Source organism: Neolamprologus brichardi, chromosome 3 (genome assembly GCF_056152115.1).
Source record: "Neolamprologus brichardi isolate AB-2024 chromosome 3, ASM5615211v1, whole genome shotgun sequence".
Lineage (NCBI taxonomy): Eukaryota > Metazoa > Chordata > Actinopteri > Cichliformes > Cichlidae > Neolamprologus > Neolamprologus brichardi.
Window position 1 is genome coordinate 23,491,238 of NC_142106.1, and position 17,437 is coordinate 23,508,674.

At 44.1% G+C, this 17,437-nt stretch overlaps 2 protein-coding genes across 2 annotated transcripts; one reads left to right on the forward strand and one right to left on the reverse strand.

Moving 5' to 3' along the window:
- Positions 1-1,108: 1,108 nt before the first annotated feature.
- Positions 1,109-7,194, reverse strand: LOC148103945 (uncharacterized). Its single transcript, XM_087835005.1, has 3 exons — positions 6,911-7,194; positions 6,252-6,327; positions 1,109-3,644 (listed from the first exon to the last, which is right to left on the reverse strand). Exon 3 carries the CDS (start codon positions 3,580-3,582, stop codon positions 1,714-1,716), a length of 1,869 nt encoding a protein of 622 aa, XP_087691131.1. The 5' UTR covers positions 3,583-3,644; positions 6,252-6,327; positions 6,911-7,194; the 3' UTR covers positions 1,109-1,713.
- A 5,840-nt stretch (positions 7,195-13,034) lies between these two features.
- On the forward strand, positions 13,035-16,036 carry LOC148103946 (uncharacterized). Its single transcript, XM_087838241.1, has 5 exons — positions 13,035-13,302; positions 13,540-14,139; positions 14,251-14,357; positions 14,562-15,725; positions 16,025-16,036. Exons 1-5 carry the CDS (start codon positions 13,035-13,037, stop codon positions 16,034-16,036), a joined length of 2,151 nt encoding a protein of 716 aa, XP_087694367.1.
- The last annotated feature ends 1,401 nt before the right edge of the window (positions 16,037-17,437 follow it).

The following is a 17,437-nucleotide window of genomic DNA, read 5'->3' on the forward strand; positions in this document are numbered from 1 at the left end:
ATCTGGGGCTCCACGCAAGATCTCATCCCGTGGGGTCAAAATGATCATGAGAACGGTGAGCAAAGATCCCAGAACCACACGGGGGGACCTGGTGAATGACCTGCAGAGAGCTGGGACCAAAGTAACAAAGCTCACCATCAGTAACACACTACAACGGCAGGGAATCAAATCCCGCAGTGCCAGACGTGTTCCGCTGCTGAAGCCAGTGCATGTCCAGGCCCGTCTGAAGTTTGCCAGAGAGCACATGGATGATACAGCAGAGGATTGGGAGAATGTCATGTGGTCAGATGAAACCAAAGTAGAACTTTTTGGTATAAACTCAACTCGTCGTGTTTGGAGGAAGAAGAATACTGAGTTGCATCCCAAGAACACCATACCTACTGTGAAGCATGGGGGTGGAAACATCATGCTATAGGGCTGTTTTTCTGCCAAGGGGACAGGACGACTGATCCGTGTTAAGGACAGAATGAATAGGGCCAAGTATCGTGAGATTTTGAGCCAAAACCTCCTTCCGTCAGTGAGAACTTTAAAGATGAAACGAGGCTGGGTCTTCCAACATGACAATGATCCAAAACACACCGCCCGGGCAACAAAGGAGTGGCTCCGTAAGAAGCATTTGAAAGTCCTGGAGTGGCCTAGCCAGTCTCCAGACCTCAACCCCATAGAAAATCTGTGGCGGGAGTTGAAAGTCCGTGTTGCTCGGCGACAGCCCCAAAACATCACTGCTCTTGAGAAGATCTGCATGGAGGAATGGGCCAAAATACCAGCTACTGTGTGTGCAAACCTGGTAAAGACCTATAGTAAACGTTTGACCTCTGTTATTGCCAACAAAGGTTATGTTACAAAGTATTGAGTTGTATTTTTGTTATTGACCAAATACTTATTTTCCACCCTGATTTACGAATAAATTCTTTACAAATCCTACCATGTGAATTCATGGATTTTTTTTTTTCACATTCTGTCTCTCACAGTTGAAGTGTACCTCTGGTGCAAATTACTGACCTCTGTCATCATTTTAAGTGGGGGAACTTGCACAATTGGTGGCTGACTAAATACTTTTTTGCCCCACTGTATATGTGTTTATCTGACTAAATTCAGTATGGTTCCAACAACAGTTTTTACAGTAAAATATGTTTTATATGCATGTACAATCCTCAACATACATATATTTTATCTGTGGGTGTGGGGCAGAGTGGGTGTTCGCCCAGGGCACCAAACAGGCTAGCATTGCCACTACTGACAAAACACAGAATGTGAAAATGAGGGGAGGTATGATAACAGAACCTAAAGACTAGAAATTACAAATATTACATCAAGCAGAAAAACAATTAAAAGAACATAAATAGAAATAAACATTAAATATTACAATATTCAATCAAATGGAATGCTAATGTCAATAAGCCCAAAACACTGGGTCAAAGACCCAGTACAATGACAGGTATAGAAGTCTGCAATCGGTAGAGCCTCTTCAACCTTAATATGTCCAAAAGAACTTTGTCAGAGTAATGTCACATTGGTCTGCCAGTTTTGTCATAGCACGACATATGTTGTGGATTTGCTGATGCCTCAATAACATTTGTTATAAATGAAAGAGTTTCCACAAATTTCACAATTACCACAATTAAATACACGCTATAATTGCAGTGTGAACAATCTGATTTTTTAAAATGTTTACATAGAAGTGGCCGCATTTCAGCACTGACCAATAAAAAATTAATTAACTCCAGTGTGGATTAGTTGATGATTTTTGAATGCATCCATGCAACCAAAACCCTTTCCACACTGACAACAGGCAAACGGTTTAATGCCAGTGTGGATGGCCTGATGTTCTTTCAAGGAACTCATGCGACAGAAAGACAGTCCACACTGATCACAGGTGAATGGTTTAACACCAATGTGGAGGAGATGATGTTTTTTTAAGTTTCTACGCCGAGTAAAAGATTTTCCACACTGATCACAGCTGAATGGTTTAATTCCAGTGTGGATGAGCTGATGTTCTTTTAAATTTTTAATCTGAGTAAAACCCTTTCCACACTGACCACAGACAAATGGTTTAATGCCAGTGTGGATGGCCTGATGTTCTTTCAAGGAACTCATGCGACAGAAAGACAGTCCACACTGATCACAGGTGAATGGTTTAACCCCAATGTGGAGGAGTAAATGTTTTTTTAAAGCTGTACTCTGAGTAAAAGCTTTTCCACACTGACCACAGATAAATGGTTTAATTCCAGTGTGGATGAGTAAATGTTTTTTTAAAGTTGTACTCTGAGTAAAAGCTTTTCCACACTGACCACAGATAAATGATTTAATGCCAGTGTGGATGAGAAGATGATCTTTTAAGCTTTTACTATAAGTAAAAGACTTTCCACACAGATCACAGGTGAATGGTTTATCTGTAGTATGGATAAGCTGATGTTCTTTTAAGCCGTTACTCTGAGAAAAAGACTTTCCACACTGATCACAGCTAAATGGTTTTAATCCAGTGTGGATGAGCTGATGCTTTTTTAAGTTGCCGTTTTCAGTAAAAGACTTTCCACACTGATCACAGCTAAATGGTTTTAATCCAGTGTGGATGAGCTGATGTTTTTTTAAGGTGCTATTCTGAGTGAAAGTCCTTCCACACTGATCGCAGCTGAATGGTTTAATGCCAGTGTGGACAAGCTGATGTTTTTTTAAGTTGCCATTCTCAGTGAAACACTTTCCACACTGAGCACAGACGAATGGTTTATCTGCAGCATGGACGAGGTGATGTTCTTTTAAGCCATTACTCGGAGAAAAAGGCTTTCCACACTGATTGTAGCTAATTGCTTTTAATCCAGTGTGGATGAGCTGATGTTTTTTTAAGCTGCCACTCTGAGTGAAAGTCTTTCCACACTGATCACAGCTGAATGGTTTTACTCCAGTGTGAGCGAGCTGATGTCTTTTTAAGTTGCCATTCTCAGTGAAAGTCTTTCCACACTGAGCACAGCTGAATGGTTTTAATCCAGTGTGGATAAGCTGGTGTTTTCTTAACTTGCTAATATGTGTGAAAGCCTGTCCACACTGATCACAGCTAAATGGTTTAATGCCAGTGTGAATGAGCTGATGTCTTCTTAAGCTGCCATTGTGATTGAAACACTTTCCACACTGATCACAGCTAAATGCTTTTAATCCAGTGTGGACAAGGCGATGCTTTTTTAAGCTGCTAACATAATTGAAACACTTTCCACACTGATCACAGCTGAATGGTTTAACTCCTGTGTGGATGAGCTGATGTTGTTTTAAGCTGCCTTTTTGATTGAAACACCTTCCACATTGATCACAGCTGAATGGTTTAACTCCAGTGTGGATGAGCTGATGTTGTTTTAAGCTGCCATTGTGATTGAAACGTCTTCCACATTGATCACAGCTGAATGGTTTAACTCCAGTGTGGATGAGCTTATGTTGTTTTAAGCTGCTATTACGAGTAAAAGCCTTTCCACACTGATCACACATGAAGCTTCTGTCTCCACTGTCAATGCCCTGGCGTCTTCTGGCCTTCTTCATAGTGATGAAAGTCTTCTCCACAGGGATTACAACTCGTTCATCTTTACTTGCTGGCATTGGTTGGTTTTTGTTGAGGTCAAAAATTTGGAGAGGTTTCAGCACGCTTCCCCTTCTTTTGCCTATGACAAAGATGACAAAGAACTAAAACAGTGAAATGCACTAATGGAATAATAAAACCTATAAAGTGTACATATTAGAGCTGGGCGATATAAGATTTTTTCATATCACAATATGGGTTTTTTTTCATTTCAGGCGATAACGATATATATCATGATATAAGCCAAAAAACTATATTTGTAAGATTTAAATGTGCCGTTGCTCACAAGTAAAATGTGAAATAATCAGCAGCTTGTTTTGATTTAAATATTTATTTCCCATAATAAGTTCAACAGGGTAGATGTACTTAAGGAACATGAGACCTTTTCAGATAAATAAAGGCAAATATTGCAAACTACACAAAAGGCAGCCGCTAAAGCGTTTAAGTTTCAAAATAGAACAAACAAAACAGACTACTAAATTGTCAATTCCACTTAGAAACAAAATATTAATTTTAAAAATAAATCTTAGTTTGTTTTACAGAAGAACAGACAAAATTGACTAACTTTTGTCAATATCAAATAAACTGAGAACTAAAAGGAAATTCTCAATCTCTCCTTGTTGTATAGCTTAGCTTTTCAAACAGTTTTAACAGTTACTTTAGTCTGACAAAAGCCGAATGACGAATTAGCGCTTTCAGTCAGAGATTGAGCATGCACCGCTTTATTGTATTTCCAGACTTGCTTTCGGCACAATTTACAGTGCACGCTACTCTGTTTTTTGTCAGACTTGAAATAGCCGAAATACCTTCACACTACGGAACTTCTGTGGCTCTTCCGTTCGACAGTCTCTCCGGCATTGGAACCATCATCTGTTTTCTCTTTGGTAACCTTTGGTCACGCTCTCGGTTGATTTTTCTCTAGTCGGCACACTAATTTCCTCCATTACCCGGGCGGCACGGCCACTGGCTGCTTCCCAAACAAATACACATGTGCAGCTTGGCACTTGTGCTGTACGTCAGTGGTACCCAACCTTTTTTGCGCCACGGACCGGTTTATGCCCGACAATATTTTCATAAACCGGCCTTTAAGGTGTCGCGGATAAATACAACAAAATAAAACTAGTACCAGTACCGAAAAAAAGAAAATTTATTCATAATGCGCATGAAAAGACCAAGGAAAACAGAGTAAACGATAAAAACGATAACAAAATAACGCTGAAAACCGATAAAAACCCTGAAAACTATACATTTCACACCTGAGCCTCAACTCTCGTGGCGCGGTACCGGTCCGAGGCCCGGGGGTTGGGGACCGCTGCTGTACGTAACAAGTCACGTGACGCTGTGGCTGTGATTGGTTCCGCTCTGCGCTACTTAATTTAGATTGGCTGTTCTTCTTCTTTTTTTTTTAAGAGGACAAGAGAGATGAGGCCTATCGCAATAGTTTAACTTTTCTATCGAGAAAAAGTTATTTCGCAATACATATCGTTATCGTTCTATCGCCCAGCTCTAGTACATATACATACATATATCTATACACACACACACACACAGTGAGAAAAGTAGTAATCAAAACAACTGACTATTTTAAAGAATCTGAATTTTTTTAAGAATCTAAAATATGAATATGTTTTGAGTTATTTAACAGTTTTTTGTCTCTTAATTCCATGAGTGTTCATTTGGAGATTGATCCTTTAAATTAGTAGCTACAATGTAAAAAGCCATTATAAAATAGAAAAATTATGAGAAGGTAGTAAAGTAAGTAGGGCTGTTCGACATAACAATATGTATCGGATGACGATATGAAAACATCTATTGTTTCATTTTACGCTATCGTTTGTTTTGTGGTGTCGCAAAATAAACTGTTTACGGCAATATTTTTTCATCGTTTTGATGGTCACTGTAGTGGCTATATTACTTTCTGCATCGTTTCATGCATCGGTTAAAACAGTCGAGCTGCCCGAGATTCACAGAATTTACAGAAAATGTTACATTTTTGTGATTTATATCGTTATCAGGATAGATGTCTTATATCGGGATATGAGATTTTGGTCTTATCGCACAGCCCTATGAGAAGGTGTGTCCAAACATTTGAACGGTGGCTTAGTCAGCCTGGCTACAGAGCTGTTCCTGTTTTCCTCATTTACTAAGATTTCATAACTTTACAGAGGGCTTTTTCTTGTCCAGGTCAAAAGGGGTTCTCCTAAATTAGTCTTCAGTGTAGGTGTACTTATAAGTTCTTCCAGGAAGTCAAACTTCTCTGGTTTGTTGCCTTCTTTTACAGAGCAGGCAAAGTGTGCAGAGGATGTAATACTATTAACAAAATACACTATCAGAGATTATCAGAGGGAATAAAGCACAACTGTGTATCAGCTGTGAAAAATGTATCATGTGCAACACTAGAACATATTATCAGATACTTTATGATATCAACATGTAGAGTGTGTAAAGGTTAAAAAAAAATACAGGACCAAAAACTGATCCTTGAGAAGCTTATTTTCAGGAGGGTTAAAAACGGCTAATTTCATCCATCCATTGATTTAATGTAACATTATTTTTCTTCAGCAGTGATTTGTCTCTCATTTGGGATAAACAGGCAAAATGTCACTGTGTACAGAATTAGATGTCATTATTATTAAAATAATAACCAATTAATGTCTGTAGAATAATGTTGGCGATTTTTCTTTGTCACCTTCGATGAAGAACCAATGTTTCTGACTACAGGTGCTGAGATGCTCCTCCTGCACTCTTCGCCTCCTGCCAGTCACCTGTGACAGCAAAAAGATTTTTATTTTTTAATCCAGTTAAAATTATTGTAGGGCACTACTGGAAACCACTGTATTGTGTAGCATTATTGTGCCTCGTAGGTTCAGCACCAATATCAGAATCAGAAAAACCTTATTAATCCCAGAGGAAAACTAAGTTGTCATAGCTGGAAATATACAACAAACAACATGCACTCACTGAGTGCAGAAACAGAGTTATGATGGATAAATATTATATAAAAAGATCAATATTGAGCTAAAGGTATCAAAAACAAAATAATTTAAAAAAATTGTAGGAAAAAAAAGAAAGAAGACAGGGAGCTGCTACAACAGCCTGCGCCATCTTAAAAGACACATTACTGGTCGGTGATTCTGTTATTGTGGAATCTGTTGTATTTTTAGCCACCTCATGAAATCATAATACTCAGTACAACATATGAAGAAAAAGAAATAGCAGAACACAAATGATTAAAACAAAATAAGGCCCTAAATCCCCTCTCAGAATAACCCGAAATAAAGATCCCCCAGCGGAGAAGGCCGGCTTTGTAGTTGAACTAGGACTAGTAAAGACAGCTGGCTCACTCACCTCCCAGTATGTTAATGGCTACCTTGCAGAGAGACCAAGCTGTCCGAGCTACGAAACGTACATCTTTCCAATTACGCATGAGAAACAGAAACGTGATATGCCGGAGACCAGAGGGGCAGTAGTAAGGAAGCTCAGTACAGTCACACTATATTTCCCTTAGACGGATTAAAAATACAAACAAGGAAAAAAACTAAAAGTCCCCGTGGAAGATAAAAAGTATGGATGACTGTGGTTACACTGTTTCTTCTGAAAGCCTACTTTGTGCTCTGGGCGGGCACGCGCACTACGTCTTCTTCGTCTTTGTGGTTTGTCGGCGGTTGGCAACAAACGTTGGCAAACAACGATGTGGTGCAATACCGCCACCAACTGGTTTGGAGTCTGTTCATGATTCGCTCATCAGAATAGAATAGAATAGAGTAGAATTCAGCTTTATTGTCACTTGCACATGTGACAGGTACAAGGCAACGAAATGCAGTTTGCATCCATCCAGAAGTGCTTTAGCCATGATAACGATATATTACAAATATATATTAGCAATAATATAGATATGTAAATATATTACAGAAATGGGTCTATTATGGTATGTTATAATGTACACGGTATGAAGGTATGTTATAGATGTGAAAAACTATACAGACATATGAAATTTAAAAAAACTAATGGAAGCTATTACATTCTCAATACATCTTAAAAAGAGAATTTCTCCTGTTTAGAAACCTAGAGTGCAATGCCTTATCCCCTTTTGAGCCCTGTGATGGATGTTTTCCTTTCTTTCTACACTTGTTCTTTGTTCCCAAAATGTGAAAGGTAAAAGTGGTTTATACTGGGACAAAATGTTATTGACACACTATGTTGTACTCCACTTCTTGAAAATAAAGAATTTTCACACAAAAAAAGAAAATGTTTTGCTACAAAAATGGTGAAAAAATGCAATTAACTACAGAAGAGAGACAGATTAGAGTGTTAGAGCAGTCGTGTGCCAGGAGGGTGAACAATAGAGGAGCTCCTGTGCTCAGCCTGATGGTGCTGGAGATGTTGAGGCCTCTCTGACAGGACATGTAGTATCCAGTTGCAGAGACAGGTGCTCAGTCCCAACTTGCTGAGTTTGTCAAACAGTTTTTGAGGATAATGGTGTTGAATGCTGAGCTAAAGTCTATGATCAGCATTCTTACGTCTGTCTTGTCCAGGTGGAAGAGGGAGAGGTGAAGAGCAGTGGAAGAAGCATCCTCAGTCGACCTGTTCGGCCGGTATGCAAACTGCAGCGGATCCAGTGAGCAGGGGAGGTTGCTCTTTACATGTGCCATGACAAGTCTCATGAAGCACTTCATGATGATGGGGCTCAAGGCAATGGGACAATAGTCATTTAGGCAGGATACTGAGGATTTCTTTGGCACCACGATGATGGTGGTGGACTTGAAGTACACGGGGACGATCATCTGGCTCAGTGAAGAGTTGAAGATATCTGTGAAGACATCAGCCAGCTGATCAGCGCAGTTTCTCAGCACACGACCCGGGATGTTGTCTGGTCCAACAGCTTTCGGTCGGTTGACCTTTTTAAAAGTTCTCATCAGGTCGGCTGCAGGCAGAGAGATGGTCTGGTTGGTGGTGGGGGGCGTGGCTTTCTTCACTCACGTGTTGTTCAGCGCATCAAACCGTGTGTAGAACCTAATCAGCTCCTCAGGGAGTGTGGTATCTCTGTCACAGCTGCTTGGTGCAGGCTTGTACTGTGTGACGGCCTAAATGGCCTGCCATAAACTGTGTGAGTCCTTTGTATTGTGTAAGTGGCTTTGGATCTTCTGGGCATGGATCTTTTGTACACCACTGAATAGGTGAAAGGATGGCTTCACAGTGTGTAGAATCAACTGTCAAACATGGAGGAGGAAGTGTGATAATATGGAGCTGTTTTGCTGGATACATGGTCAGTGACTCGTAAAGAGTGAGAGGCACCCTGAACCACAAAGGCTACCACAGCATTCTGCAGTGCCATGCAATACCCTCTGGTAATTGCCAAATTGTTCTGCTGGAGGCTCCAGGCAGACAAACTGAGACGTTAAACACAAGGAACAAACGAAAAAAAAAAAAAGCTAAGAGAGAGAAACCCTGTAAACAGTTATATAGTTAGGCAACCAATGTAGTTATAATGTACTCACTCTGGATCCCCTCTCAGAATAACCCGACCTAATGATCCACCAGCGGAGAAGGAGACACGTGGGCTTTGTAGTTGGAGTAGGACTAGTAGAGACAGTGGGCTATCTGACCTCCCAGCATGTTACTGGCTACCTTGCAGAGAGAACTAGCTGTGTGAGTTACGAGAGCGTATATCTTTCCAATCACGCATCAGAAACAGGCTGTATCCCAATTCAGGGTCTGCAGCCTTAAAGTACGCAGCCTCAACGGTCCTCAAGGGCCGCATACTCAAAGACCGCTAAGGCCGGAAGTGTGAGGCTTGTGAAATGGGACAGTCTAGCCTCCGTCGCGCTGCCCAGGTTGCCTAGCAACCATGATAGCTGGAAACGTGTGGTTGACAGAAATGAAGGAGAACATATTTTGTTCGCTTGTTTGTTTCTACATGAGCTTTGTGTGATTTAATAAGTATCTGAGGCTGAGACCACAGGACTGTAAAACATGGTTGTTGGCCTTCATATCTGTACTGAACAGTCATATAAGATTAGCTAGTAAATAACAAATAGTTAATGTTGTTCATGAGACTAAAGTCAGTGTAAATATGATATGGCCAATATTATAGTTATTATACTAATCATTATTAGTTATTACAGCAGTGAGTTTGAATTCTCAAATCAAATCACTTCTATTGTCACATCACATGTGCAGGTACACTGGTACAGCACATGTGAGTGAACTCTGTGTCAAATACTGAGCTTCAGTAAAGATTCAAGTTGCAGCTATTTATATGTCCTTTCACCTTAAATCTTCACTCAAAGACATTCAAGTATCTTTAACAGTGTATATATAGATGTATTATATATAAGAGACAAATGTTGTTCCTTCAGTATGTTGGTATTATTACATTTGGTAATGTAAGCATTACATATATGTATAAAAAGAAAATGTACGAGCTGTGATAACTGTGTCTGATAGAATGAAGAGTAGACTGATATATTAAATATTCCTTTATTGGGTGAGAAAATCAGACCATGTCATAACTGCTTTAAGTCATACAGAATAGATATCAGAGCCTTAAACAGGCTGACATCTGCTAAATGGGTCAAACTGGGCAGAACGTATACAAACACATAACATCCTTATAGAATATGATGTAACACTATAGATCAACTTACCTCAGAATATATAAAGCATATAAACAATTACAACAATATGATCCAACAAACACAGCAGTGCTACTAATCCAAAATACTCAAAGCTTCATAGAACTGAAACAAACATTTATTTTTAGCTCCATTCTGCTGCTGATACATACTTTAGGTTTCTGAATATTAAACTTGTTGCTGCCTTTCATAGTGTGTAACTTGAAGGCCCTGAGTACTTACTCCCACACTGAAAACACTGGAATGATAAAATTATTTGAACATTACCTAATAAGACTGATTCAGGACAGACAATTAGTTATTCTGAACTTTTCTAGCAGTCCTTCACAAACAGGGAACAGTCTGTCTATTCTCTCCATCTGTCAGCTGCTGCTGGCTCTTCCTCCTCCTCTTCCTCACACACTGCTGAGTTTGTCCTGGTGGATCATGTCACCGATTCAAATATTGGGGATGGATACAGGAGGAAAACCACAAATAACCACACTGGTTCGGCCGGGTTGAGTCAAAAGAAGATTTAATGAATACACGCGTGGGAGATGGACACCGTGCGCAGACAGCATCAGATCTCAAAATGGTAGAGCATTGATCAAACTCTTATAGCCTCTAGTGGCCCCCACCTAATCATAAAAGCCTAAACATTCACATTCTTTCTCTCACACAGCACCTAAGCTATGACCTTGGCTCCCTGTTTATCTGCTCCTGCTGAGATGGGGCAGTATGCTCTGTTCTCTTCTAACCAGACAAATAAGGCGATGACTATCTGTGAACAGTATTTCTTCTCACTCAGCAGTATAATGCATCATAAAACAATATCATTCATTCACAATAAATCAGCAGTCTAATGTAATGCAAATCAGTTTAACAAATGTAATAGTTATCACCTTCTTCTAATTCAGGAGAATAATGCAAACTAAAACTACATAATAATTCACAATCTTTAATTAGGGGTCTAACATGGCATAAAATAATATTATAATCCAACAATTCCCCGTGTTGAGCTCTGAGGCCCTTTTTCCCCCTGTTGGGTGAACCATATGTGAGATGACCTCTGTGTTTGCGCAGTTCAGATGCAAGAAAAACTATTATTACAACAACAATAGTAGGTACAGATGACACTCCCATCACTCCCCAGTTCTCCCACAGCTTTATTTCGGTGCTACCTTATACCCTTCAAACGTACTCAGACTAGAACCTCTGTCCGAGGAGCTTTTAGCCTTTATTTTATTGCTGTAGGCACCAGTGTCTTCCAGTCGGGTGATCCTCTGCTCTTCTTTCTTCAACCTCAGGGGTTAGACAACCCTTCAGTCGTTGCACAGATCAGGGGATTATTCTGCCCCAATTTCAAACAATGATCTGTGTATTCTGGGGTCACAGCTGTGTTCCCCAGAAAAAGGAACAGGAACGTGTCCCCCTTTTGACCAAGAGCCTCTCGAACCTCGTTGGTCTGGTGTTCCTGGATTTCCGCCAACCCCTTCATGGTTATTGCTGTGTTTATGGGATCCATCCTTTTGAGGTGACTAGCTGGAGCCCAAAATGCCATGACACTTGAACCCACTTGATGTTTCAGCAGTCACCGTGTCTGTCTCTGCTGCGAAGGATCCTCGTATATCTGTAACCTCGTCTGGTGTCTGTTCCTTTCTCTGTAAGAGACAGAAAACCAAAACACCTCTCTTCCCAGCTCTAACAATCTAATGTTGTTGTCTACTGATGTTTTGGTGGTTCAGAATTGATTTAGAATATTCAGAATGTCCCAGGGACTTATCCTAATTATAATGTATGTGTGTGTAAGCGTGTTTGCATTTAGCCCGCTGCACTGGCATTTCCTACACTTTATCAGTCCGGACTATCGCCGAACGAAGCTTATAACCTTCAAAAGACCGAGTGCCAACTCATTATAAGCACATTTGCAAGATATGTATGAAAATGATTAAAACCCCTCATTCTAATAAAAGACATCAAAAACAAATTAGCCATTTCTAATTCTAACATGTGTCCCCCCCTTTTCACAAAAATCATGTGTTTCCTTCCGCCTACCGTCCCACGGTTTCCTCTCCAGTGTGGTACTCAGCTTCTCGTGAACACAGGCATTTTATCTTCTATACGCTATTCAGTTCATTTCAATGATTAATGCTTAAACATGGAAATAATGATTCATGCTTCTCACGGGTTCTCTAAAAAATCTGGAAAACTTTTGGGTCATTATTAGCTTAAGTTTTACCATACCTAAGTTATTAAAACACGAATGAAGTCATAAAAATGTTCATATAACCCTTGTTTGTGTCATGGTCCTGGGTCGGTGACCCAGCGCTTTCAGTTCATTATTGTCACTTTTCTAGTTTGTTCTGATTTTGTATTTGTTCTTAGGGTTTGAGTTGTGTGTTCTATCATCCCTACCTGTGTCTCTCCTCTGCGTTCTGATCGTGTCCCCAGTTGGTTGTGTAAAACAGTCTGTGTGTTTCCTGTTTTACTTTGTAAGTTTGTGTCTCGTTATGTCCATTAGTTCCAGCTGTGTCCCCGCCTGTCTGCCATTTCCTATCACCTGGTGTGTGTATTTATAGTGCGTGTCTGCCTGTGCTCCTCGTCGGCTCGTCTGTGTTTCATGGTGTCTGTTCCTCGTCTGTGTCTCTCTGCCTCCCACCCCATTTGTATGATCCGGTTTGTTATTTAGCTCACCCAGTTTAGGTATGTTCTGTCCTGCCCTCAGTTCTGTTATTTGTACACTGTAAATTAAACCCTCACTCTTATCATCATATCGGCTGTCTGCATTTTGGGTCCTCCGTTTCCTCCACACCACACGGCTCACCCCGCCAGCCGTGACAGTACGAGCCGACCACAAGATGGATCCAGCAGCTTTGTCTGGGGAGAGCGACCTCGCACGCATCCAACGCCTGATGGACTGGGTAACCCACACCACCAACGCAAGTGCGAAAGTGGTGGGGTTAAAAGCCATCGAGGCAATTCTGGAAGGGAATTCCTACCTCTGCCAGTTCGAGGGACTTTCGGACTTAATTCGCAACCTGCGTAAAGCCCGGGAGGTGGTGCAAGCTCGGGAATCCACAGACTTTGTCCAGCAGCAGCGGACTACGGCCGCCCCGGAACAGCCACGTCAGCTTCTCCCGCCGGAGGTTTTGCCCGGCCCGCCGGAGGTTTTGCCCGGCCCGCCGGAGGTTTTGCCCGGCCCGCCGGAGTCGTCCGCAGGGAGGAGGCGACGATCGCGCCGTCGGCGCGTCACCCCACAGCTGGATATTAGGACTATAGCACTGCAGGCTGTGGTGAGTGAGAAGGACCCTTTTTCTGTTTTGGACTGTGGGACGGTTTATTCAGGGGCTGTGTTTTGTGCAGCAGATGACAAGGAGAACTGCTGGTTGCCTGTTCATTCTCCTGCTCAGCTGTCCCAAGCTCGTTTAGCTGCACAGCTGCAAGCTCGTTTAGCTGCACAGCCGCAAGCTCGTTTAGCTGCACAGCCGCAAGCTCGTTTAGCTGCACAGCCGCAAGCTCGTTTAGCTGCACAGCAGCATTCAGCTCGGCCCCCGGTATCCCCACTAGCCCAGTCATCTATGCCATCTTCACCGACTCCCTCTGTACGGGAGGCTGCGTCTGTGCCCCCCGTTTTGGACTCTTTTTCTATTACGTATTTTTTGCAGAGAGACACACCAAACAATCCTGCAAACGTTCCTCAAGAGCTGGCCAGTTCTGAGACTGAGACGCACTCCAGGGCCTCCCCAGAGGCTGGGTTTCAGCCCCCAGCAGACTCTGGACCCCTGGAGGTAAAGAAGCCAGCTGAGGACTGCACCCGGCTGTCGCTGCCTGAGCTGAGTCAATGCTCGGTGCAGCTGCAGTCGGCTTTGTGTTTGCCAGAGGCCACCGTGCCTGCTGGTTCTGATCTGTTCCTGCCAGAGGCCCGTGCGCCTGCTGGTTCTGATCCGTTCCTGCCAGAGGCCCGTGCGCCTGCTGGTTCTGATCCGTTCCTGCCAGAGGCCCGTGCGCCTGCTGGTTCTGTTCTGCGCCCGCCAGAGGTCTCCGCGCCTGCTGGTTCTGTTCTGCGCCCGCCAGAGGTCTCCGCGCCTGCTGGTTCTGTTCTGCGCCTGCCAGGGGCCCCTGTGCCCGCTGGTCCCGAGACTCTTCTCGCTGGAGGGCCCGAGGAGCCCGTCCAGCCTCCTGTCCCGTCCGCTGGAGGGCCCGAGGAGCCCGTCCAGCCTCCTGTCCTGTCCGCTGGAGGGCCCGAGGAGCCCGTCCAGCCGCCTGTCTCGTCAGCTGGAGGGCCCGAGGAGCCCGTCCAGCCCCAAGACTCGTCAGCTGGAGGTTCAGGAGAACCCAGCCAGCTTCCTGCCTCGTCAGCTGGAGGGCCCGAGGAGCCCGTCCAGTCTTCTGCCTCGTCAGCTGGAGGGCCCGAGGAGCCCGTCCAGCCGCCAGCTGCAGCCTTATCATCCTCGCCGCCGGCAGCAGCAGCGGCTTCATCCTCGCTAGCTGCAGCCTCCGTGTCTTCATCCTCGCCAGCTGCAGCCTCCGTGTCTTCATCCTCGCCGCCGGCAGCAGCAGCGGCTTCATCCTTGCCAGCTGCAGCCTCCGTGTCTTCATCCTCGCCAGCTGCAGCCTCCGTGTCTTCATCCTCGCCGCCGGCTGCAGCCTCCGTGTCTTCACCCTCGCCAGCTGCAGCCTCAGCTTCACCCACGCCGTCGCCTGGTCCAGCTGCAGCCTCAGCTTCACCCACGCCGTCGCCTGGTCCAGCTGCAGCCTCAGCTTCACCCACGCCGTCGCCTGGTCCAGCTGCAGCCTCAGCTTCACCCACGCCGTCGCCTGGTCCAGCTCCGGCTTCACCCACGCCGTCGCCTGGTCCAGCTCCGGCTTCATCGTCGCCTGGTCCAGCTCCGGCTTCATCGTCGCCTGGTCCAGCTCCGGCTTCATCGTCGCCTGGTCCAGCCTCTGCATCAGCTTCGCCTGGTCCAGCCTCTGCATCAGCTTCGCCTGGTCCAGCCTCTGCATCAGCCTCGCCTGGTCCAGCCTCTGCATCAGCTTCGTCTGGTCCAGCCTCTGCATCCGCCTCGCCTGGTCCAGCCTCTGCATCCGCCTCGCCTGGTCCAGCCTCTGCATCCGCCTCGTCTGGTCCAGCCTCAGCTTCCGCCTCGTCTGGTCCAGCCTCAGCTTCCGCCTCGTCTGGTCCAGCCTCAGCTTCCGCCTCGTCTGGTCCAGCCTCAGCTTCCGCCTCGTCTGGTCCAGCCTCAGCTTCCGCCTCGTCTGGTGCTGCAGGGGCCACGCCACCTTCAGGTCCCAAACTGCCGCCTCGACATCGGCGGTCATCTGCCAGGCCGCTTGTTGGGCGTCATCATCGATATGGACGACCTCCCACAGGCCGCCGCTACCTTCCGCGCGGCCGGCCTCCGGACTTGTGTCGTCGCCGCCGTTGCCGTCCGCACGGTCGGCCTCCGGACTTGTGTCGTCGCCGCCGCTGCCTTCCGCACGGTCGGCCCCCGGAACTGCACTGTTTTGGCCTCCGGCGCTGTCGGCCTCCGGGTCGGCCCCCTGGACTTGTCCGTCTGGGCCTTTTTGGACTCTGTCCCTCCGTCCTGGACCCCCGCCGCCCGCCCTGGTCGGGTCGTTTTCCGTTTTTTGGTTTTTGGGGGGGGGTTTTGTGTTTCTGTTGGGCTGTCTGGAGCCAGCCCTTGAGGGGGGGGTACTGTCATGGTCCTGGGTCGGTGACCCAGCGCTTTCAGTTCATTATTGTCACTTTTCTAGTTTGTTCTGATTTTGTATTTGTTCTTAGGGTTTGAGTTGTGTGTTCTATCATCCCTACCTGTGTCTCTCCTCTGCGTTCTGATCGTGTCCCCAGTTGGTTGTGTAAAACAGTCTGTGTGTTTCCTGTTTTACTTTGTAGGTTTGTGTCTCGTTATGTCCATTAGTTCCAGCTGTGTCCCCGCCTGTCTGCCATTTCCTATCACCTGGTGTGTGTATTTATAGTGCGTGTCTGCCTGTGCTCCTCGTCGGCTCGTCTGTGTTTCATGGTGTCTGTTCCTCGTCTGTGTCTCTCTGCCTCCCACCCCATTTGTATGATCCGGTTTGTTATTTAGCTCACCCAGTTTAGGTATGTTCTGTCCTGCCCTCAGTTCTGTTATTTGTACACTGTAAATTAAACCCTCACTCTTATCATCATATCGGCTGTCTGCATTTTGGGTCCTCCGTTTCCTCCACACCACACGGCTCACCCCGCCAGCCGTGACAGTTTGATGTTAAAACTCAACTTCCCCCCCCCCTTTTTGACACATTCCCATGTGTCAATTCAACGGAGCTAGAAAATTAAAAGAAAAGGTTAGTGACCTCATATCTTAGGAAGTATCAGACTTTCTCCTATCCAGTGTCGTTGCTCCAGTCTTGTTATCCTGTGTTAGGGAATAAAATCAATTTAATTGTCATGTTAGATCTGTTCAACTCCTGGCTCCGCCCAGAGCCTGCGTCTTCACAATTGTCTACAAACAAAACCTGTATTAATATGAACTTCACTTCCACATGAACTTGTTGACTACTTTTGACACCTGTAAATAAAAGATTAACATGAGGTTATAACAATCACTGTAATACAAATATTAATGTAATGTCAATAGCTTCAATAAATGTTCAATGCAATGCTTGTTATATGATTCTGATGTAACAATAATGCTGATGCTAAAATAACAGTAAAACACCCCCTTTTGGTGGCGAGAAACTGTTGGTGTGGTCAAGTGGGTGCTGTAAAGACAAAAGCTCAGGACAGAACAGTTATCAGTCATGTACTTCATACAAAATTAGCATATATTGAATTCCATATTGATCCTCTGAGTGTAATGGTACATTTTAATTTTAATTTATCAAAGCTAAACACAATAATTTTCTTTATTTTGCTCTTGTTCTTGTGCAGCACCACATCTCAGCACATGCCCCTGTCGGTTCTATCTTGCTTTTCTAAATTATTGACTATTTCAATGGAGAACCTAAATGACATGGACCAGTGTTTGTCATTACATATCTCTATTTTGAATGTGACAAGTCTATCATTCCCCTGTTATTCATAGACATCAATAGAAGTCTTTTTTTTTTTTTGCTTTTTTCCTCTATAAAAGTTAATCGACTCTTTACAGTGGCCTGCTATGGTTAATAATAACATGTTCAATCATGAGTGAAATCAAAGCTTCTCTTCACTTTAGCATTTAACATTCCCAACAATATAATGTGATACATTAATCGAAACACAGCTAATAAAACACAATTT